General features: G+C 37.8%; 1 protein-coding gene across 7 annotated transcripts in view; it reads left to right on the top strand.

Moving 5' to 3' along the window:
* Positions 1 to 25,937, top strand: part of LOC121329091 (kazrin-like) — a 287,130-nt gene that overhangs the window by 99,378 nt on the left and 161,815 nt on the right. For all 7 annotated transcript variants that reach the window (XM_041274415.1, XM_041274417.1, XM_041274416.1 and 4 more), the window contains exon 3: positions 17,120 to 17,306. In XM_041274415.1, the coding sequence (XP_041130349.1) occupies positions 17,120 to 17,306 (187 nt within the window). The remainder of the gene's footprint in view (positions 1 to 17,119; positions 17,307 to 25,937) is intronic.

A 25,937-nucleotide genomic window follows, 5' to 3' on the forward strand; every position in this document is an offset into this window, starting at 1 on the left:
TATATATATATATATATGTGTGTGTGTGTGTGTGTGTGTGTGTGAACTGATGAAAGACCAAGTAAAATATTATGTATAGCTTTAATTTTATGATTATGCATTGGCTACACTAGTAGATATAAATGTACGTTTCCCTGCAGATAGACCCTGCCTCCTGAATCCCGTATTGTTCCGGTCTTTGATGCCACTGCACATGTTTGCTTGCATGTTAGAGACAAAACAGTTCTTACCTTCTGAAATGGCACGTAGTAAAAAATAATCTTTGGTCCAGCATTGTGTATTCAATCGTTACTGCCATTTGTCAATTTACACGTAAGAGAGCGAGTAGAAGTAGACTCGCTCCCTGTAAAGGTGGAGAAAAAAAAAAACTCCAAAAAGCCATTCATGCAATATCACAAATTATTTTTATTTTTACATCAGATGTTCAGAACAAGGTGCAAGTGCAGTTAAAAGTGCAGCTGTTTCAGTCCCAACTGTGACTATCTTCAGTGCTGCATAGGTAGTTGCAGTATTTTGATGCAATTCAGGATGGAACATGTGGAAGTAATGATTCTAGCCAGATGTTTGTATTTTGCATTTGCAGATATTCTCGGTGTATGGGTTATACTTGTACCATAGTATGCATACTGTGAAATAGTTTAGTTTTTGATATTATGTATTCATACTATTTTCCATAGATATGTAGTCTTATACACTTTGTAGTATTAGTGTTTTTGTATTATTAATTTTTAATGGTTTTCTGATTTGATCATAAATTCCATATACACAAAACTGTAAGATCACCCCCCCTGTAGTGGACCACATTCTGGGGAGGAGCTCCCTTCATTTGTGATGATGATACCTAATCTACATGTGATGGAGACCAGGGTTCCAGGGTAGATGTTGCGTTCATTCAAAAAAGGAGCTCATTGCCCATGGTTAGAATGTATGTGAAGGTGGTGTCGAGCTAGCTTGCAAGGTTTTGCAACCAAAAATAATAAAATGACATACGAGATTGAGCAGACACCCCCCCCTCCCCTCCCTGTTTATGTAACACTGTGTGTCCTGTCCCTGTCGGTGATGTGAGATGAGATGAGGATCAGAGCTCTAAACCCTGAATGCTGACGAGTCTGGCTCTTGCATTATGGTGAAGATGATCGCTTGCAGTGTGCCAGGCCTCCAGTTCACACCCAGCCTCCACCCTGTTACTTGAAGTGGAATAAATAATATTGACCCATTAGGTTTATTTTAAAGTAAATTATAACAATAGCGTTGGTGGTGCTACAGAACTAACAGTGAATGGTGACTGATACTTTTATTGCAAGAAAGTGAGGTACAGCCATGAGCAGTCAGTCAATAGAGCTGAAATTTACCATATCAATTTTTGAGTTTTTCTGGCAAAGGTTTTAGGTTGAGAATTAAATTGCAGCACGACTTGTCTATCTAGTTCTGGGGTGGCCAACCTTGGTCCTGGAGAGCCTCAGGGTGTCCTGGTTTTTGTTTTACTCCAGCCTCTTAATGATGTAATTGACTTAGTGATTGGGCTTAATTGGTCAGAATTACTGTTTGTTCCAGGTATTTAGAGCTGATGATTTAGAGCTACCTACAAAACCTGCAGGATCGAGACTCTCCAGGAACACGGGTTGGGCAATCCTGACCTAGTTTGTCTGTGGCGTAAGGTCAGCAAGCCTATGACACAGCTGTCGACAACGTCCGTAACGACCTGTGATGCTGCACCTACAGTTCAGTGCAGTCAGCATAGTTCCACGCAGCTTTCGTCTGGTCTGGTTAAAAATGACATGATTGTGATCTCTCAGTAATATGTGCTTGTTTCATGTGTTCAGAGTGCATGCTGCATGTGGGGTATGACCTTTGGGTTTCTGAATGGTGGTGTGCCTGCCCTGTCTTACTGAACCTCCATCTGTGTCTTCTAGTCACTTGGCTATTTTTGCAACTATTTAGAAAGTCATCTACAGCAGGTCAAGGGACCAGGAAAGAGAGATAGCAGACAACTGGAAGCTAGATCGAGGAATACCACCATGCAAGAGCCTCCTTTTCATTCATTAAGTCATCCTCCCTTTATGATATTTTTATTCTTCTCCAGCTAAGCTAGCATCAATGGCTGGGTTTCTGCCAAGACTAGTACATTAAATGTGATACCATTTCTCTTTTATAAGTTAGTATAATAATAATGTTTATTTTTATATATCGCCTTTCATAGTGGACCACCATCACAAAGCTCTTTACAAGATACGAGACTAGGGTGTGTGAACTATGCATCAGCTGCAGAGTCACTTACAACAATGTCTCACCCAAAAGACGGAGCACAAGGAGGTTAAGCGACTTGCTCAGGATCACACAATGATTCAATGGTGGGGCTGGGATTTGAACCGGGAACCTCCTGTTTACAAGCCTGTTTCTTTAACCACTGTATGTTGTGTGCAGGGTGTCTGTTTTGTGTAAGATGTTTGGACTGGCTGCTCACACTGCGAAATGACATCACTCATACGAACTTTATTATAACCCACATATGTGAAGATTGTGCTTTTTTAAAATGTCCCTCCCCTGGTGATGAAATGCTTCAGTCCAAACGGTTCTGCCACAGTCCCTAAGTGATGCATGTAGGCTTACTGGTGCTGTATAGTAGTGTGCTAAAAAACAAGTGTGAAATTAATAGGATCATCCGTTTTACAAAAAGTACCAGGCATGTGTGTTTTTTCATTTTGATTTGTGAACATTGGAATTAGGCGTGCCGTTCTGTGCACGGGATGACGTCTGTACACAGGATAAGAGGAACTGGAATATTGGCAAATACTTTACTATGATTGGTTGATTTTTGTTATATGTGATTTATAATTGCAAAAATCTTTTTTTTTTTGTCTTGCATTGCAATAAAATGTTATAATATTCATAATTTCTAAACTGGCAGTGCTGTTACATTGGTAGTGTGGAGTAAAATACTGAAAATAGTTATTTTTGAAGTAGTACTATGATAATTAATGAGTAAATGCATTTTCATGACGGCTGTAAAAATACATTGTAAAAAACGACGGCCAGAAGCAAGTATTTCTGAATCGGCTACAGTCAGCTCCCATTGGAACCAGCTGTTATTATTTTAGGTTAAAAATAAACCCAATTGAACCTTCTTATTACAGCAATGTCATAAAAGTGGACGTGCAATAAAACTGTCAGCCCAGCCCCTGTAATATTTTCCGAGGTTAAATTCAACACATCTGCTCCCTTGATTAATAAAAAGCCTAATGCTCAGTTATTCAGATTTACAGGGGCTGACACAACGCTGCCTGTATTGACATTTCATTCCCACAGAACTAATGAGGACTGTGCTGTTCAGTGCAGTGGAATCCATTTAGTGCCATCTCTGCACGAGGGACAGCTCAGCATGTTTTGGCAAAACAGAAAATCTATGGAGACCTCAGTTACCTTGACCCAAGCTTCAGCATCAGAAGCCCAGTCCTTAGAGCAGGCAGCTTCAAATGACATCATCTGTATTTGTTCACCTTTCTCTTGCTTTTAATGACATTGAGTGGTTCTGAGTTCTGTTGATTTCAATATTCGTCCCTTACCCGCAAATAGAGTGAAACTGCATTTGTTTTCAGATTAAATGAAACGACAAATACCCAAAGGAAACGGATAACACTTCATACCTCTGATAATTGGGGAGGTATGAAGAGGTTAAAGATCAGGTTCACCTTTCTTGCTTTAGCTTGTCTTTGAAACCGTAACACAACTGTAACAAAGGGTAAAGTTATACTTCCTGTTTACAAAATCCTTAGACCAGTATGGCAGCCTCTATCCGGAATGTTCTGTTGCTTGTTACACACACTTTGCAACAAAGGATTGTTTAGTTGTATGGCCGTGTTTTCAGAAGGATATCGTTCTACTGCGATGTTTTATTTTTTTACTGTAACTGTTAATGTTACAAAGGTATTATAAGCAGAGGAAAGGAATTCTGCTGCAAGGTTGTTTTCAGTTGCATAGAAACAGTCCTTTACAGACCAGAAAACTTCACTTTGATCATTAACCTCAAGCAAAAGTCTTTATTTTATTTTTATTAACTTTGCTGTTTTTTTTTCCCTTTTGGCAGCACAAAGTAAGACCAAAGAAAACTGCCCACAAATGCAAAAATAACAAAACTGAAAACAACAAAAAAATAAAAATGGGGTAAAGTATGGATTGTAAAATAAGTAAAAATATTTGATGGGAAGTTCTAATTTGGTGTACAGTTCTGATTGATGTGAGCTATTATTGCTGTTCCTGATCTCTAATCCCCAACATTTATTAGATATGAATGAGGCTTTCAAATACCAGACTCCCTTCCAACAACACTGTCGAAAACTGATTGGTTGGCAAATTGGAAAACTGGAGAAATCAATTATTTAATTGATAAAGCCATCAATTAACTAAATTAATATATTTTTTTTAACAGCAATTTAAAATGCTTGCATGTTAATTTGTTTGTGTGATTTTTAGACACACAATTAACTTATATAATGAATTGAATTGAAGCTGAGGTAAATTGTCTTCTGCAGCACATCCTACACAAGATTTACTAACTTACTGTAAAAACAAGATTGTATTCGATAACTTCTATTCAACAACAAAGGATTGATTGAAAACTGTGATTGGTTTCTTGTGTCCGATTTTATAAATGATGAACAACATAGAGTAAATACTGACCTTTTTCTTTTTTCAGATGCATTTATTTATTTACAGTGTACAATATGTGTGTATGTATGTGTATACATATCTCTCTATCTCTATCTATCAGATGGAAATGCACACATATCTAATGAAACAAGGTTCCAGATAGTGTTGGGAAGAAGAACAGGTCTACTGTGCTTGACAAGCTGCTTGTTCACAGATTAACATGATGGTCCTTTTTAATGTGATCCTGGAAACATACCATCTGCTAACACCATAGCAAAATGTATTTTTGAGCATGATTGTGCTGTGCTGTTGGAGGTGCTGTTGTTGGCCGAGACATACAGTATTGTCATGAAGTTGCCATCTGGTGTGTATAGTCAAAGATGTTCCTCTATCTTGTTAAAGCAGTGCTGTGGTACCCCGGCCTCTAATCTCTTATATGAGAGTCTCTTATCCAATTATCTGACTGATGAAACTCGGTATGGCCTCCTCTTCATTCACATGAAGAGTATCATAATGTAGAAATGTCTGCACGAGGCTGTCTGTCAGTTTGTACATGTAAGTCACTCCTATTTATTTATATATTGATATAAAATTTCAAAAGTAAATTAAATGAACCCTAACCAAGACTTTAAACTTGGCACAGAAACCAGGACTGGTGGAGATGGAGGAGGAGACTCGTCTTTGCACAGTGAACAGTTAGATCGCGTTACCAAGCCATGTTGTTAATCAGCCATGGTAATCGTGATAACAGACTTGAAGAGTTGATATTGTATTAGATTAACTGACATACAAACACCAGCTTTCAAGACCTCAAAATGTGCAAATGTAACACTAACATCAGTTTCTTGAAATGTACTCTTAAACCTGAAAAATAAGACTCTTAACTTCTGGAAGCTGGTGTTTTGTAAATCACAGTTCATTTTCAAATTGCTAATTAATATATGTAGCTCGAATTTGTATGTGTTAGTTTTATTTTAAAAGTACAGGTTTATTGTTTTGCAACTGTGAGCTAGTGCATTGTAAAAATGGAAAGCACCGCCTGTGCAATTAGCTGACTAGATTTGGTACAAAAAATGATTGCTCCAGTAATTGCGAAAACCACAGGGGCATGAATGAGAAATCTCCTCATCGGTTTAGGGTTGTGTAGTTGTAGCTTGTAGAATCACAGGCTTTGAGGTTGTTGGATGTAGGGAATTTTAAACCAGCTCAAAAGAGAGGTGTTTGATGTGAAAATTCAACACTGCTGTATGAGTGTGATGGGCACCAGAAAAAGCTTGTCAAAGGGAAGTGCTGCTCTGACGTTATTGTCACATGACCAGCCAGAATTTAACCTCTGCTTTAAAAAGGTATCTTGTACACCTTAAGGGCTGGAATGTTTAAAGCTTAGAACATCTACAATGATGTCAGTGAGCAAGCTGCTTGTTGTATATTTGTTGCATGAATCCAGACAAGTTGCTTTCGACTCATGATTCAGCCTAAAGCGACGTAGGTCCCTTGATAACTTGAAATCTGGAGATGACTTGCTTTAACCCTGCAGACTTATCTTTTGAAAGGGTTTAGCGGCTTCTCAGATTTTGTTCTGGAGCTGCGTGTGGGATTGTAATGAGCCATGCAGCTTCTTGCTCATTTGAAATGATATTTTCTGTCCATTTTCCTCCTGATCTGTGTTTTCTACACCCTTAGTGAAAAGGTATATTAATCAAAGCAAGCAATATGTTCTTGCCACTAGTTTGTTGTTTGTTTTTCATAATTTATTTTTAACCAGAAAACAAAAGGAAAAACGGTGAAATCTGGTTTGTGAAACAGGATCTATGTTTACTGTTTCTCAGGTTAACTGATATACAGGTAGTGAAAAGTGTAGAGTACAGGTTATGATGGGATTGTACAGTGCCATAAGGATGGAGAGAGTCCAGGAAAGATCAACCAGTCTAACTCATGGCTAAATGGATTAAAGGTAGTTTGTAGGAAACTGAATTTATTTAGTCTAGAACAGTGGTTCTCAACTTGCAGCAAATAAGAGCGGCCTATTCAGATGTGTTCAAATTCAAAAGGAGTTCTCCGATTTGTTTTCTGCTGCCCCTTAAAGTCTTCTGTCTGAAGCATGTGCGCGAGTCATACAAAGAGAATGGGAGTTGGTTTAAAGCAGAGCACTTGAGTAAACAAGACACAAGAACAAGCACTTATCGGTCTGTTGCTCGGGGAGAGAAATGTTCTTGTGAGGCTTTACAAACAGTAGAAAGAAATCAGACAGATGAAGGAAAGAATCATCGTAGCTTGGCAGTAAAGGGAGAAAGGTTCACGATGACTGGAAATAAGTGTTTGCTGTTGTAGAAAAATATGTTGTACCAATCTTTCTGTATGCAAAAACGTACAATTTTAAGAGGCACTTTGAGACCAAACATAAAGACTTTCAAACAAAGTATCCACAGAAATCTGAAGATACAATGTTGAACATCGGTCATCTTCAGAAATCGCTCGACAATGAGCAAAAAGTCTTGCGTGCCACATTCACTGGAGCTGACTCCGTGGCACTTGCATCTTATAAAATTTCTTGGATACTTGCCAAATATGGGAAACCATTTAATGAGGGGGAGCTAGAAAAATGTATTTTTTTTAAAATCTGTGGAGTATCTCTTTAGTGGTTTGTGAAATGTATGTGCAATCCAAGATGGCTTCTCTAGCTAAACAGGAAGTGATGCACATTGGAAGTTTTTCAAGAAGGCGCACACAGCGTTTTCAATAGAGCACCCCCTCCTCGCAAAAGTCACAGGTTTAAATTCACAACATAAAGTGTTTTATTACAGTCATGTAAGTAACATTAAAATTAGCAGCTTTTTCTGTCCAAACACCTCTGTGATTGGTCCATTTGAAGTCCAAGCCTTGGTTTTAATTGGTTCCTTGCCCTGCCCCTTGGTTTCTTGCCTCCACCATTGGTTAGCTTGAAATACAGGGCTTGGTTTAAGGTATTGAAAGTTCCGCCCTCGCTCTGTATTCACAGTAACGAAGCGTTTGTTAAAAAGTTTAAGAGTTGAAACTTTTCAAAGAATATAACCCTTGTTAAGGGTTTTCTAGTTTATTGAGAATTTCTGTTATGTTCTCTCAAAGGAATTTCCTCTCGTTACATACTAAATATGTAATGGTGCATTTTTGTTTTGAAGTTTAAATAATTTTTCCTTAGCGAATTTGCTGAAGGTGAGCGTTCTTATGTTGAAAATGTAGATACCTGAACGTGAATCCCTTCTGTGTTCCGTGCTGCCTTCCCATAATGCCATGGTAAAAGTAGCATTCCTGTGTTACCATTTATCTTTTTAAAGTTCAATTTGTCAGTTTTCGATCGGAGAGGCTAAAATTTAGTTTAAAACCGAAATGTCTTCCTTGTTAAGTACAATATGTGAGTTCCAGTTCCAGTCTATTGTTGCTTCTGTCGATCAGTGGTTTATATATATATATGTGTGTATATATATATACACACACACACACACACACACACACACACACACACACACACACACACACACACACACACACACACACAGTACCAGTACCAATACCAGTCAAAGGTTTGAGTACACTTGATGGAAAGTAGGGTTTTTTTCATAATTGACAATGTTTTACGCTGTATATGTTTCTGTAAGTACTTGAAAATGAAAACACATGTTACAATTTACAAAACAAAACATAAGGAGTATCAAAGCAATGTTCAAGAAAATTAAAAACTGTCTCTAAATCTTAGATTCCTCAAAATAGCCACCCTTTGCCTTAATAACAGCCTCACAAACACGAGGCATTCGGTTAACAAGTTTCAGCAGGAAATCACCTGACACGTCTTCCCAGCTCTTCTGCAGCAATTCCCAGAGAGTGTGTGTGTGTGTGTGTATATATATATATAGAAAATGGCACCGTAATACGGAAGACTCGGTCATTTAGCAGGACAAATAAATATATATATATATATTATAATATATATATATATATCATCCTATATATATATATATATATATATATATATATATATATATATACACACACACACACACACTGTATATAAAATGCTTACCTACCAATATGATGGATGTGTCTGCTTTTTATCACAGATTTCAGTAAAACTAGACCATGATTAGTAAACAATGCAGCCCCTAGACAAGGGTATGGTATTCTGTATTTTAAAATGAACGAATAGGACTTAGTTACAAAAAAATTTAATTGAGTCATTAAAAAAATAAAAATAAACAGGACGATTTACTGGCTCAGAAGGCATAATGCCATGGTAAACACACACACACACACACACACACACACACACACACACACACACACACACTGTATATAAAATGCTTACCTACCAATATGATGGATGTGTCTGCTTTTTATCACAGATTTCAGTAAAACTAGACCATGATTAGTAAACAATGCAGCCCCTAGACAAGGGTATGGTATTCTGTATTTTAAAATGAACGAATAGGACTTAGTTACAAAAAAATTTAATTGAGTCATTAAAAAAATAAAAATAAACAGGACGATTTACTGGCTCAGAAGGCACAGGCACTGTTCATGGAAAACTGCTGTTAAACTAATTTAAATAAAATACAATTAAAACTAAAAATGCTATGTAAAATTATTTCAAAATCCAGACCAATAAGTGGCCAAACGAGTCCAAAAACAGGTTATGTTTTTGAAAACAAAACTAGGGTTCTCATTTAAAACAAAATCAGAAAGCAATTCTCAACAAAAATCGTACACTTCTTCCAACAAAAAAAAGAAAACAGACGGGGCATTTTGCATAAAAACTATTTAAAATGTACAAATACAGGCATCTTTTAAAAAAAAGCTGGTAGCGTGCAGAACTATGTGAATATTGAATAACACATTAAATGTGTGTGTTTTTTTAATTTATTTAACTCGAGTGTTCTGGTTTAACACTTGAGCTGCACATTTAAATTGCTATGTGTGTCTTGCGCAGTATCGAATCCAGCCAGAATAAGCACATTGTTTTGAAGTGAATATTTCCAAAAACTAAATTTGATTAAAATAGAAAGGTGACATTTATATCTTGCAGTCAAAAATGACTTTTAGCAAAATGCTTACATGTTAGTGTTTAGTGCAGTTGTCTGTTCATGTTAATCAGCTGCCAGACAGCTTGTTGATGGGCACTCGTTATATGAACACACTCAATAGGTCTGGAGCAGGGAATCCAATTCAGACACTTCCCAATCTGGCTGTGGTTTTATTTGAAAGGAGATTCAACATTGTTAATTTGAGTACTACGAAGTACTACAATGTGGTAATAAAAAAATAAATAAAAATCTGTTGTCCGCCATTACAGGATATTTCTATTGTACCCCCTGAGGAGCGCTCGAGTACCCCCAGGGTTATGCGTACCCCAGTTTGAAAACAGTTGATCTAGATCATTATTTGGCATCCCCTACTATTCCAGCACAGACTGGACTGATTTTCTTTATAGGTTGCACAGGTTTACCTATGAGCTTCAGAGTACAATGCAAAACTAATGAAAAAGTACAAAGAGAAATCACAAGATTGCACTTCACAGTAAAGAACGCAAGGCCAGACTAATTCGTCAGCATCGGAGAATTTCACTTTTAGGGTGCGTGTGATCTTCACATGCACAGAGGTAGGAAAGTGAAATGGGAAGGGCATGGGACTGAGTAAGAAAGTAGATCACTGCATATTACGGGAAAACAGCTGCTAGTTATTCTTTACTCGACACGTCTCGCATCCTGCTCCCTTGTGGAAAGATTTACCTGGGGAGCTGTCTGCCTTGCTGCAAGTCAATTCAGAATTTTTCATATAGCTGTCATCTCCTAGTGTAGGCAGATGCTGCTACGTGATAAGAGTCATGGTGATATCAGAAATAAGAGGTACTTTTATTAAACTCTCTTGTGCCCTGCTGTTTCAGTAGGAGATTCTGATTTTCAGGGTTTGTTTTTTAATGTTTATGGGTTAAAAAAATGAATGCGAATTAGAATTTCTGAAAATGACTAATTATTCACTGAATATGCAGAGTAAGGGGAAAATACACAATTTTAAAACCGTGCATAAAAAGCAAGTTTGTATTGGGGAAAGCAAAACTGGTTTCCTCTGCGTGGACATGTTTCTTTGAACTTCTCTTGCCTAAAAAAAAAAAAACAGACATCGAAAGATCCTAAATGCAGTAAACGCAGAAACGCAGAATGAGTACTCATTTAGTCAGAGCCAGGCAATGAGCCAAGCAGAAACATGCAAATACAGGGCAGAGCAGCCTGTGAATAGTACATGAGGTAAAGGCTTGTTGAATTGGTTCGGAAATGGAGAGGAATCTGCTGATTTTATCTTCAGAGTTTCAGATTCCTTGCTTTGGTACTTTTGTGTTCTCAAAAGGAGCGTATTGCCTTGTTTACTGCAAGTTGCTGCTAGGCTTACTTACTTAACAGATTATTCAGAGATATCGTTACTGTACTAATAAACAGGAAGGATGAATATTTTAATTTCAATTCTGTATTCATGTGCCCTCTAAGGTCATTCGAAGACTAGCGTGGACATCCGGCAGGCATTGTAATGATTCATTAATGACGGGCATCTGCATTCACATGGCAATGGGATTTTGCCTTACCTAAGCATGTCACAAAATTACTGTAATCTTAAATATCCAAGTCAAATCTATAGTTCTCTGTCCCACAAAATATATAAAAATGTATTGTTATGGACATCCCTAGTAAAATGTACTTGTTTTTTGATTGCTGAATACATTTTTATATATTTTGTGGGACAGAGAACTGTAGATTTGACTTGGATATTTAAGATTACAGTAATTTTGTGACATGCTTAGGTAAGGCAAAATCCCATTGCCGTTACAGATACCACATGCAGATCAGATAGTGATGTTGATAATAATGATCAAAGTACTCATTGAGGACAATTATTAAAAACTCAACAATAATGCAGTACAATAAATAAACAGCATTTTGTGTCATACCATATAGACGTGTCGGAACTCAAAGGCAATGTGTATATTGCAATGAACATAACCACATTATTGGACAAAACACGACACCCTTAATTCCTCATCAGTGCTGGATTGAGTCATTGATTTAAGAGCATTCTTTTTGTAGTTAAAGCTGATCTAGATTCCCCCCATTAAAAAGGTGTATGGTGAAAAAAGTAGTTATTGCTGTTTAAATTAGGAATGAAAAACAGTTCATAATTGATCAAGCCAGGCAGGTAAAAAAGGAATGGCTACAAAGGCAGTAGCTGTCTGTGTGAAGGCATGGACCTAGACCTGGACCTGAATACATTACATTAAACAAAGTATATTAAACCTGTTATCTGTGAATAATATGTTTAAAGTCAGTAAGTCAGATTAGCGGTCTGACAAAGTTAGAGATCGTGTTTAGTTAGCACTCCAAAACAGGAGCTAGGATTTATTTTTGTTTTGTATTGTTTGTTAAAAGAAGCCGTGTTCCCACTAGAGATGGGATTGCTGAACAAATAAATATGCAGGTCCCGTCCTGTTTAAATCCATACATTGTTTGAGAGTGCTTTATCCACCAAAGACAGTGATAGGAACCCAGAACTGTTCAAAATGATTCTGTAAATAAAGAAGCTTTCTCACAATTTGTAATTATGAAACTTTTTTCATTGTTAATGTATAATTGTGCTACTTTTAGCAAACAATATGAAATGCTAAACTGAAATCACAAGCCCTTTTCTAAGTGTTACATTTGAAGTGTGTAATACTATAATTAATTGTTGAAATGATTGTTGCGTAATAAAATGGTATTTGCTTTTCTGTTGAATCATTCAGATCTGCACTCCCCTTCTCTTCAAAGCCACGCATCAGTCTCTGCGCAAACTTTGATTGGCTTAATAGCTTAATGTCACATATGGTTAGTAACTATAGCAACACACTCCCGATTCAGCCATAGATGATGATTTTTTATATATATATATATATATATATATATATATATATATAAAATACAGTATATGGAAGTTGATAAGAAAGCCAATGAGCCTATTGAAATCAGAACACAGATGCAGTTGCAGCCTACTGTATTAACAACACTGATGTTTGTCAATGCTTTCTTGCATAGTGAAACGATGCCCTCCATTCACCTTTCAAACTGCATGTCTAGCTATGTAATTCACAGAGGTCATTGTCACACATGTAAACTAGAGCATTTTAAAGTCCCATAGAATCCATCTAGGATGCATCAGCCACTGATGTTTAGCGGTAATCCCAGGATAATCCTGAATAGTGTTTAGTGTTGTGTGTGTGTTTCAAAGGGAAATTATTCTGTATGAAAATGTTATCGCCTACAGTGGATTTCATTCCAGATGACGCGGGTCCCTGTGCCATAGGGCAAAGGTTATCCTGATCCAGTTAAGAATAGCTGATCAATTTGAGAATGCGGCAACAGATTACTGGACCTCAATCCAATCTAGCATGCCTGGGCTCTTCTTGGGACATGCATTCGTAGGAGGAAGTCAAGCAGTGAGAAGGGACTTTGTGGGTCAGCAGACTTGGGACCTCAGAAAAGGAGTGACTATTTGAATGGATATTGAAAAGAACAAAGCCGTCATTGTAATAAGCAAGGTGTTACAGCGCAAAATGCGTTCTTGTGTTTTCAGATCGGATTTGATTATAAAAATATGAATATTTAGCTTTTCGAGGTTTGCAGTGAGCTTCTTTTTTAACCTGATGTGAAAATCTATAAACCAATTGTAATGAAAGACAAAGAAAATTGGGAACGATCTTGCAGGTATACCTCCCACATTTTGTTTTTCTTTCTTCGGTTTTTCTGCAAATGAAAAACTTGAGGTTTATTCTGTATTCAGAATAATTTTTCTTTAGTTTCTTGTCTGTAGGCTTTAACTTGAAAAAATTGAGCAAGCTGCTGTGTTTGTGCTCTTGATGAATGAGTGTGAATGACCTTCTAACGGCTGGCCAGAAAGTATCCAATTGACCAATCGAAAGCGACGGCCCAGAAAATGGGTGTCAGTGTGTGCTCTGTGACTAGCGCTGTTTCTCAGGCTTTGCTGTTTCGTCTGCAAGTTACTAGAAAATTTGTACTCATTGTGGTTGCAGATAAATCCAAATTCAATATATCATAACATTTCAAAAACAATCTTGAACTTGCAAAGCATCTTTTATAGCTTGGTCATCACAAAATGTTGTACAGAAAAACAGCTTATCTGCGGATTAACTTTATCTGCCCCACGGGTGATCAATAACGTTGGAGATCAATAATTTCAGAAAGCTTGTTACAATAAATGATTAACTTGATTGACAAAAAAAAAAAAAATCACTGCTAGGTAAAAAGAAGTCTGTAAACCTAGATCAATGTCACCCTAAAGGCGATTATTGTGATTTTCAATTACAAGATCGATCAATCAATCTATTTTATATAGCGCCTTTCATAGTGGACCACCATCACAAAGCGCTTTACAAGATGCAGTAAATACAAGAAAATCCATAATACTTTAAATACAGAGAAATGCATAATACATGATATACAGTAAAAAAACAAACAATGCATAATACATTAAATACCGAGGAAAGTGCATAATACACGGTAGTAGCATAATACATGAAATAGTACACTAAGTACAGTGGAAAGTGCAGAATACATGAAATAGTACATTAAGTACAGTGGAGATGCAGTATCTGACTCACCACAGCTAGTTTATTTAAAGCTGTAGTGTCTCTCAACCATTGAAACATGCTCAGTATGTCTACAGTATGTGAAAATAAAACTTGTATTCATAGCCAGCTGCTTTTATGAACAGAGGAAAATGTACAAGCGAGAGGAGGGTGTTCGGCCCCTCAGTGCTCGTCCAGCTCCTAAAGTCAGGCAGGTCTTAAAGTATCCCAGTGTTTCACCATCTATGTCATGGCTGTGAAACCCACTCCATGCCCTCACTAGTCTCTGTAAAGAAGCATCTCTTGCCCTCAGTCCTCAGACTGCCACCACTTCATTTCCAATTGTCTTCTGGTCCTGGTTTTGGTGCTAGGGTTGGCTTTGTCCACTTCCCCCAGTTCAGCTTTGTTCTAGACTATAGCTTCCTGGGGGACCACTGCCCTGCCGTTTTTTGATTCAACCAAACTCTCAGTTACTTAATTGAACCCTTAATTGAACTAATAATTAGCTTAATGTGATTTTTTAAATAGTTTAGCCTATGAAAAGTTGGCGAATTTAAGTTCCTTATACAATTTTATACCTAAATTGAAATCTCTGTTTAAAATAATTAATTAAAAAGCTCAGATTAGGTAAATTAGTTCAATTAAGGGTTCATTTATATAATTGAGCTCTTGGTTGGAACAAAAACCGGCAGGGCAGTGGTCCCCCAGGACCAGGATTGAAAACCACTGTTCTAGGCTAAATCAGTTCAGTCCCCTCAATCTATCATTGCTCCATCCTTAAGGCCCTGGGATCAGTATGGTTGCTGTTGGTAATGTGGTGCACATCAGTTCTAGGAGCTTGTCATAGACATGCCAAATCAGCCAGTGTCTTTATAGAAGGAAGTAGTGATCTGCCACTTTCTGATGAAATTTATTTCTATTCTGCTGGCAATACACAGCAGTACACTAGGTGGTGCTGGTGATTACAGACACAGGCTTATCTAGCCTAGATTACACATGTCTAAGACTGGCAACTTGAACTGGAGAAACTCATAGTGAAAGCATCTTAACATAGACTAATAACATTCAGAAAACAAGATATCTGAGTACAGGCACTGCAATTGGACGAACTCAGAATGAGGGAAAACAACATAGAAATGTAAGGGAACAATAAATGAAGAAAATAATTTGAACCTGCATGTATCTGCCATAGTCAGCATTCTTTTGAAAAGCACCAAAATCTTCAAATGAGGCAGTTTTTAAAAACTAAACTATACTCCACACTGATAGTTCTGCCTCCCCCCTTCGGCTGTGGCTTTTAAAATAGAGAGGGGTGAATCGGTTTGTTTCTAATATATGCTCTGCCTTGGGATCCAGTGAAGGGGAGATCGTTTTATAAGAGGATGAGGGATCTTAAATTGTCATAAGATTCTTTTTCCTGGGGTAAAATGTGCAGCAATTCTCTTTCAATTTCTAGGAATGCTAAAGTGAACCTTAGCCAGTATAAGCTATTGCATAGAGCACACCTTTCCAGCAGAAAGAAGGTTGTATCTGATGGGCCTCTCAGACACCCAAACATGCCAGTGCTGTTCAGGAAACGAGAAGTGCATCCCTGCTTCAACTGCACTATGTTTACTAGGTTACATTATCAAGCCTACATTTGCTAGTACATTTCCACATGCATATGTTTATGTTTCTGTATGCATCTATGTGTGTGTATGTGTGTGTATAATATATATATATGTATATGTATGTATGTATATGTCTGTGTGTATATGTGTGTGTGTGTGTGTGTGTATATATATATATATATATATATATATATATATATATATATATATATATATATATATATATATATATATATATGTGTGTGTATATGTTTCTATATGTGTATTTGTTTATATGTATGTACAGATGCATACAAATGTTCATGCATTTCTGTGTAAGCGTAGAACCCTATGGTTTGTTTTCCCATATTCCCATTTCACATAATAATAATATACTATAAGCTCTAACCCAGTGTAGTAAGGTTTCCTGTGGAGTGAGTGGGTTTTGTTGGAGGGTTTTGTCTGTCTTGTTATGTCTTTATTATTAATAAAAAAAAATAAAAGCTCTAATGTTGAAAAATGAGGACCTCCAAATATCTGAAAAATGTAACAGTGCTGTAAAAGTGGTAAATGTGACCCATAGTATCCTGAACTGTTGTGACAAAATACAAGTTTTGGAATCCAATTTAAATAGTTTCCCTCCCTGTGGTTACAGCCCCCCTCGCTCCTTCCCTCTCCCCATTCCACAAGGGGAAACGGTTGTCTAGGGACAAAGCTGTGAATAAATAATGAATGCAGGCAGAAGAAGCCAAGAACTGTGTTCATGAGGGTTTTTTTAAAGGGATCAAGCACAGGCACTGAGAGTTAGGGGGAGGGCAGGGGTTACATTTGAAAACTATTCTTAACATAATAAAATAGCAAATATAAAAATAAATAAACTTTAACTTCATGAGAAAGTACAAGCGAGGGAGTACAGCTTTGCTGAAGATGCAAGAAGAAAAAAAGGACTCCCCCTGGCTGCTTTTCTGAGATGGTACATTCCATTTAAAGAGTGCCTGTCATGTTTCAATGCTCTGTGTCCTTTGCAAAGCAGCAGCTGCTGGAGTTTGCTGCTGCTATACTCAGTATTATTCCTTTATCGCTGCTCTGTCCTCACATGTACTAGCACACAAGTAAACAGGCACTCCTCTTTACCACACAAGTACACGGACACCGTAGCATAAGGAAAAAAGGAGACCAGAAGCAGGAAATATATCCAGCCCGGTACACCTGACACCATGTCACCCTCTGTGGTTTTCCTTCTCAGGCAAAAATCCTTAAAATGATGGATGACAACAAACAGTTGGCTCTGAGGATCGATGGGGCAATCCAGTCTGCCAGTCAGGAGGTGACGAACCTACGATCCGAACTGACAGCTACCAGCAGGAGACTGGCTGAAATAAGCGCCTCTGAGCCCTCCACTATCATGGAGAACAATCAACACAACACGCAAGGTGAGGGAGAGGTTTTTTTTTCCTTCTGTGTTTTTTATTTTTTATATTTTTTTAATGCAAAGTTATATTTCAAAGTGTTCTGTGTGTTTGTGAGGAGGTTCTGGAATCTGGATGCAGTGGGATGTTAAGTCTTTTTTTCTTAGTTCCTTCAGTGTGTTGCTTAGCAAGTAGACCCGTTTTGAGGATAAGCTTAGAGAGTGAAGTCAGTGAAACTCAGTTCTTTGTGTTATTTGAGTTTTATTTGTTTTAGTTCATGCAGAGCGATCTGCAATACAGTGCTGGTGGTGTGTGTCTATATATATATATATAATACACACACAGAGTAGATATGTTTGCTTTGCTTGTTTTAAAGACAAGGGATTTGAGGGTCCAATAAACAGGTTTAATTTTATTTATTTCAACTAAAATCCTTTTGGCTACCCAAACCCTAATCTCTGGCTCCTGTCTCTCTCTCTCTCTTTTAATTGTGTTGAATTATTAATTATGTAAGAATGTGAAAGTCTGCAAGTCCATGTCTGCCCATGCATTTGAATGTATGTTCCCTCTTGTCTTGCTGTGCTGGGAAAAAAGCAAGCAAGGTGGTTTGTGAATCAGTTTCAGTTGCTTTGCTGAGCCCAGCAGCCCTGCCGAGGCTGGTATATGGAAAGGAAACTTATTAGGAAAACTCATCTGCTTGTTATTTTTTTAAGGTTGGGATTGACAAGCTTTGCTAAGCCCTGAATCCTTGATCTCCCAGCCTGGGAAATGATGAATGCCAAGGGATTATCTAGGAGTACAGGATACGAAGTGGTTAATGCTTGCTTTTTGCATGGGGGAATCTGAGTGTGAAGGTTAACTCTTTGTGTGCTGGGGAGCTTTCTTTCTCATTCAAACAGGTATCCCAATACCTCAGCTCAAATGTTGATACATATAAAATGACCCACCTAAAACTAAAAGTCCAGTTTCTATTCTGAGGAGCAGTTTTATGTTATACATTTCCAGTGTCCACAAGTAATTCGTAGTAAGCAGTAAGGAATATATTTTACCAGTGCTGGTTTGAACATTCTTTTAAATTGCCTTTTATTTTTTTAAAGCACAATTACTAAGCATGTTCTATCCGGCAAGCATACCGTCAGAGGTGTAGCTGTACACACAAGACATACAAGTCTCTTTTTTGTGATTTTGCAAGTCTCCTGGTGCCACTGTAAAACGTGGTTTCTGCCTTACAAGCATACGTGTGAGCATAAATAAATAAAGACCCAATAACAAGGTGTAGAGAAATATTCTTACCGTATTCTTACCGTATTTTAATCAATTAAGTAAATATAGCATATGTTTGCTTATTAATGCACTACCTTTGAACCTGTCAGCTAGTTTAGTTTGCATCAAGTAAATGACAAACACAATGCAAAGAGCTGCCAAATTTTCTTTAAAATCTCGGAAAAGATCGGAAATATTTCTGCTAAAGATTGCTCTGTCCAGTACAAGAAGGGGACATTTCACGTGCCATTTGTTATTTTTAAATGTATTTATTTTTATTTAGTTTGATACACTTTAAAAGGATGACATAAATTAAATGTTCTACAATTTAGCATTTTCAGGTAATTATTTAAATATTTAGAAACATTTGTTGTATAATAACTCTAGAGAAAATGATCTGTTTTGAATGGGACAATATTGTTTTGCTGCTTTTAGTAAATATGTTTAATCGTGAAATAGCTTAAAATACCTATTTTTAAACCGTGAAATAAGCCATTTTTTACAGTGAAGAAAATACAGCCCCAATTATGTGAATAATTGAGAAAGAAATTGGAGATAGTCATGCGATCCAATCGGATTTATCAGGTACAAGAGCTTCCCTCTTATGAGTCTTTTCAGAGTACGCTGCTATTATCTGAACACAATGTAACCAGACTTCCTAGAGGAGACCTGGTCCAGACTACAATGAAAACGTCAACCCCATAACGATCCTGGCAGCTGTGAAACTAGTACAAAATACCATCAGATAACTCTTAAAGTATTCATATACTGCTTTTTAAAAAATTATCTTTTAGGCCTTTTGTGTTTTTGAAGTTGCTGTTTTAAAAGGATGGTTTCAAAGATTGAAATCCAATCATTTCTCCCCTCATCACTGCTTTACTGAAACTGTGGGACAGGTGAATAACCAAGTTCAATGTATTCTCTAAAAAGGATATGGAGGGGAGATCTTCTCTACCGTTGTACTGAGATACTTCTATACTTTTAACAGTATACTGCATGGCTGCTAATGCATTAAAATAGCAAGTGACTCAAGTTGGGAGGAGAGAGACAGAAAAACAAACAGACTATGAGCATGTTTTTTTTTTCTAAGTACCTTCTTTGAGTTCTTGTCATGCTGGATAACTGAATGCAGCTGAGCTGTCTCACACATCTCCTCTGCTACTGAGCTTAACTTGAGAAGCCAATGTGAAAGCTGAGATAAGGAACCCAGCTGTAAGGCGTGCCAACAAGTCTCTTTTATGTTCAGAAAGTTTCTTTGAGTCTTGTGGATTTAAAGAAGAAAAAACACATTCCTATCGCCCATATCAGAACTGGACATCTGTTTAGTCCTGCTTGTAGTATAGTATTGTATAGCACAGAGCCTGGGAAATTGTAAAACTCGGTCTCTGTCTTTGGGCAGCTTTTATCAGGCATAGGATTATATGTTGAGCAATGGAAATTCCTATCTATACAAGAGAAGTAAAGATGAACATGAAATGGTTTAGATCTTATTGAAATTTTCTCTTGAATCTCTTAAGACATTCTAGAGGTGTGTGACCCTGGAAGGGAATCTGCATCCAGAATAGAGCACACAAGATCAGCTGCATAGCTGATTGAGACAGTTTAACTATGAGTATTGTTCAGTCACTCCTAGGCTAAAAAACACCAAGCCTTGAATTGTATCCGCCCCACTACTACACCCCCAGGCACAACAATACAGGGTGATTGAATTGAATACTTTCGTGAGTCAGTGTACAAAAAGTATGCACAATTCAGGCATCGCCTACGTAAAGTTAACCGAATTGTAGGAAAGAAAACCGATGGCTGCTTGCCAACATGTTTGCCCCTTTAAGGAATGTCTAATACTATAAGCAATTTACCCTCCTATACAGTTTGATCTGGATATCATTGCTTTCTAATGTGGTCTCAATGCATGAGCACTTGGGGCTGGGATCTGCATGTCTAAAACCGGTTTCCAGAATGATACTGTTCTAGTCCAGTGTCTCTAGGAGAGAAAGCATTATTACAGATGGTGGCATTAGGTCAGTTCGGATAGATATGCACACATGCTGTGGAGCAGCTTGTTGAGGCAATAAAACAAATGCTGAAGCCCATATCACATGGATAATTAGCAATGCCACTACCTAGTGATACGATACTTAATGAATCAGGCCTTGCTCACAGCTTTGTATCTGCTCCTAGTTGTTCATAGTTTACTGTGTCATACGTGCATATGAGCTTAATTTTTTTTAATTGAATGATTGTGTTACCCATGGCTTGTTTGTACCAGATGAATGTATGTTTTGTGCCGGTACCAATAGCCAGCACTATACGTCTGCTAAATAAACCACGACATGTGTGCATAAACCCCAAGCCAAAATAATTGATGCCAGTCCTGTTTGTATCACCCATTGGGGATAAAATCCCCTGCAAGGGGATATAGTGGAGGCGTGTGCGTACATATGCATTTCACACTTCACACACACATTTTTCCATATCTGATGAACCGCTTTCTAAGTTGATTAAACGTTTTATTGCTAATAGCTTTCAATACTATTCTTTAATACTGTTGGTAAAACATCATGGTCCTCAACTTGTTCATCATATTTACTTCATTTTTGAATTTAGATGGCACAGGATGTATGTTACTGACGTACTTGTTATAATTAATATGAGAAGTCTTTATTGGGAATCTGGGTTCATGGAAGCTGGGCTGAAGGATGACTTCTTGTCTGTGCTGCTTTTTTGCTGTATTACATATTGTAAGTCACGCCAGTTCTGCATTGGAATTCCACTTCCATGGGCTGGATCAGCCAGTCTCAACGCCTTGGAGGTGCTGTTTTAAATGCAATCAAATGTGAACCATCCGACCAATGCAAAAAGCAAACGGCAGCAGAATCCGGAGAGACAGGCAGCAAGTTGGGGTTGCATTTGTAATATTGGCTACGTGTACTGCTATTGCTCTAATAGGCAAAAATTCTACTTTCTGTAGACATTTGGATTTCCTTCTCATGAAAGGTGATGAAGAACTGTGTTGGCTACAGTTAGGCATGGTGCTGTTCACTGCAATGGGAGCTGCTTCTCCCATACTCTACGCCTGCCTGTCATTCACTCCTGGCCCTCTCTGAAGCAGAAGCTGCCAATTCTGTTGAATTTTGGGGTGTTTGTTTTGTGATGTGCACTCTAATGGGGGCAAGATTGAGACCTTGAAACTCATTTAACTTGCAACTTAATTTAAGACTAGTACATTGACAACCCCTTTAACTTTAACTTTAACATTTATGCAGAAATATTATTGAAGTAAAACTGAAGTAACTTCAGAACAATAGATTGCTGTACAGAGTTGATCTTTTGACTATAAAAGACTTGTTGTGAAAGCCTCAGAAGGACAATAAGCAAGCTTAAAAATGGAAAGCCATACTACTTCAGGGTTCAGACCCGACCCGTTAGCATCTACTGGCACCAATTGCCTGCAGAAATGCAGAACTGAATGGGCGTGTTGTACCAGCGGCTGTGCTGCTCCTTGGGCATTCTGCTTGGTGAGTTTTATGCTGTCGTCCAAGACTGAAAACCCTGCTGATGTCAGTAGCACGTTATTGAATATCACTCTGCTGAGACAGCCTTTGAACCTGCAGGTATCCGTGTGTAAATGTATCCATCAATGACATAGAAAGCATTGTTCATCTAAAAGCAGAAGATCTAATCTGCTCACCCTTGATAGTACAAAAAAGATTTGCATGCCTCAGCTCATGGTGTTATGGAAGAAATTCAATGAAAAGAGATTTAGAAAACCGTTGATGACCTTGCGATCTCTTAGATACATGGCATCATAATTAGTTCATTTGTAGTTTTCTGACAGGATAAATGGTCTTCACCAGTCTGGAATATATATGTGTGTGTGTGTGTGTGTGTATATATATATATATATATATATATATATATATATATATATATATATATATATATATATGTTGTGATGATGTGTATGTACCAAACATCAATTTGGAGGCTTTAGGACCCTGGGGATAGCAACACACATTGTATGATGACAAATGTAACAATTGCTTAATTGTATAGTTAATGTAACAATTGCTTAGTTGTATAGTTAATGGGCAAATGCTGATCAGATGCGAGTGATCAAGTTGGGGTTAAAAAGGTTTCAGTTTGTGTGTTCAGGGGAGAGAGAGAAAAGAAACTGAACAGTGGAAAGGTGTGTCGGACAAAGAAAGAGTTTTCCGTTAACGAAACAAAGGTACGGGTTCTGACAAAGAAGTGCTTGAATGTGATTTGGATTGGGTGATTTATGGAATTAATTTAAACAGGGGAACAGGCTTACCCTGCCCTGCATTAGATAGCACTACTATTAACCAGTTTAGTTAGCGCCTGAAGAAGGGCTAGGTTTTGTTTTGTGTTTTTGTTTGTTTGAAACATCAGTTTGCTAATAAATGTACGCCACGGCGTTTAAAGAGCCCTTCCATTGTATTGTGTAATAATTAAAGAGACGGACACCTGTTTGAAAGAACAACGCGGACTCCGGCTGAAATGGTCAGAATACATCACTATATATATATATATATATATATATATATATATATATATATATATATATATATATATATATATATAGGCTTTCAAAAGTATTCACCCCCCCCCCCCCCCTTGGACTTTTCCACATTTTATTGTGTTACAACATAATTGAAAATAATTGATTGCATAAGTATTCACCCCCTTTGCTATGACACACCTAAATAAGCTCTGGTGCAACCAATTGTCTTTAGAAGTCACATAATGGAGTCCACCTGTGTGTAATTAAAGTGTTTCACATGATTTCAGGTTAAATACACCTGTCTCTAGGATGTCCCACAGTTGGTTAGTAGATTTCCTAACAAAAACTGCATCGTGATGATGAGGAACATTCAAAGCAAATCCAGAATAAGGTTCTTCAAAAGAACCAATCAGGGGTAGGATATAAGAACATTTCCAAGGCATTGAATATCCCTAGGAGCACAGTAAAGTCCATTATTAAGAAATGGAGAGAATATGGCACAACTGTGAATCTGTCTAGAACAGGCCATCCTCAAAAACTGAGTATCCAGACGAGAAGGGCACTAGTCAGGGAGGACTAGTCAGGAGTCAACTCTAAAGGAGTTACAGTCTTCCACGGCTGAGCTGGGAGACACTGCATATGGCAACAATAGCCAGGGTGCTTCATAAAACTGGTCTTTATGGGAGAGTGGCAAAAAAGAAAGCCATTGTTGAAAAAAACTCGCATCAAATCTCGGATAGAGTTTGCCAGAAGGCGTGGGAGACTCTGAGACCAAATGGAAGAAGATTCTATGGTCTGAGACCAAAATGGAGCTTTTTGGCCTCAACGCTAAGCGCTATGTTTTGCTCAAGCCTAACACCACACATCATCCTGAGAACACCATCCCTACTGTGAAGTATGGTGGTGGCAGCATCATGCTATGGGGATGCTTCTCTGTGTCGGGCCTGGAAAGCTTGTGAAGATTGAGGGCAAAATGGATGCAGCAAAGTACAGAGAAATCCTGGAGGAAAACCTGCTGAAGTCTGCAAGAGACCTGGGAAGGGAGAAGATTCATCTTCCAACAGGACAATGGCCCCAAACATACAGCCAAAGCCACACTGGAGTGGCTTAAAAACAAAAAGGTCAATGTCCTGGAGTGGCCCTGTCAAAGCCCAGACCTCAATCCAATTGAGAATATGTGGAAAGAGTTGAACATTGCTGTTAACCAAAGGTCCCCGTGCAACTTGACAGAGCTTGAGCAATTTTGCAAAGAAGAATGGAAATGTCCAGATGTGCAAAGCTGATAGAGACTTATCCAAGTAGACTCATGGCTGTAATTGCTGCCAAAGGTGCCTCTACCTAGTATTGACTCAAGGGGGTGAATACTTATGCAATCAGTTATTTTCTGTTTTGTATTTGTAATTCATTTAGAACAATTTGTAGATTTTATTTTTCACTTTGACATTATGGACCTTTTTTGTGTTGGTCAGTAGCAAAAACTCCTAATTAAATAAATTTTGATTCCATGTTGTAACACAATAAAATGTGGAAAATATATATGTATATAATATAATCAACAGCAAGGGAATGATGTGTGTTCTTGTCGGGAAAAAGTACCTTACAAATAAATTAAACATGGAGGCTGTACTCCTGCTGAGTGTACTGTCATGTCCACGTAGTTAATAAAAAACTTTCAAGTACCAATGCTGTCAGCTGATTACATTCCACGGGCTCTAAATCGCAGGGTAGCATCACTGAAAAAACAATCCTTTTGTTTTTCTCTCTGCAGGTTTGGCTTTGATTAATCTGCCTTTCGATTTTGTCTTTAATCTGAATCTGCTACCATCACTGACCTCGGCTTTTAGAATGCGCTTGGGAGCTTTCAAAGGGTTAACGCGGCGTTGGGTTTCTAGTCACCTGTCTCATTGCTTTGAAATATATTTTTGTAAGCTGTGAAAACTGCCAGGAGGTTATTTATAATAGTGTCCTGGGGAATCTTGCTTTACGCAGTCTTTCTGTGCTGTGCAGCATCTGTACAGTAAGGTTACCTGCAAGGTAAGTAATAATAGGATTATTTCTAAATGACTGGATAAAAAAGATGACATGCAAAGAAAGCCAATGCATGAATAACATCTGAAACACTCTGCACAGAAAAGGGTTGCTCCTTTGTTTAGAAGGTACTGCGTTTATTTAACCGCGCAGAGATTTCTTTACTGTAATTTGGTATTAAAAAAATAGAAGATATGCACCTATTCAGAATGAAAGAATACCTCAGTATTGTATTTCAAAGCATATTCTAACATGAAAAACCCATGTTCATCCCTTAAGTTTATTATTTATTTAAAAAAAAAAAAATAGAATTAACTGCTGTTGGAGCTCATATTTCATTAGAAATGTGATGATACCTGTGCTCTGGTTTCATATAAATGTCAGCTCTGTGGTGATTATCCAAAAGGATATTAAAAAACTGCAGTGCACCTGCTTTGAAGCCTGGTAGAGATTGTCCAGGTGGTGTTTTCTCTCCCTTGGCATGCAGAGTGCCATCAGGTGCTAAGGAGCCAGAACCAAGGCCCTGAGTTCAGTGCAACGTGCCAAAGCAGCATGGGGTGATGTGTGTAGCTGTTAAAAACATGGCAAGCGGTGCCAGTGGCGTGCATTACTTTTGAAAGCTCAGCAAATCAAACTAGTACAGCATCCGCTCTCAAAGTAGTAAGAACCCGCTCCAGGTGTTTGCCTTCGTTGAGAATTGAGCTTCATTTGTACGCAGATCAACAGAACCAAAGTTTGTGTAATATAATTAGGGCTTGAATTTTTTGGATTTAATTTTGGTTTTATTATTAATTGGCAAAGTCGGTTATGAAAATTAAACACCCCTCAAACATACATTT

Source organism: Polyodon spathula, chromosome 16 (genome assembly GCF_017654505.1).
Source record: "Polyodon spathula isolate WHYD16114869_AA chromosome 16, ASM1765450v1, whole genome shotgun sequence".
In the NCBI taxonomy this organism is placed as follows: domain Eukaryota; kingdom Metazoa; phylum Chordata; class Actinopteri; order Acipenseriformes; family Polyodontidae; genus Polyodon; species Polyodon spathula.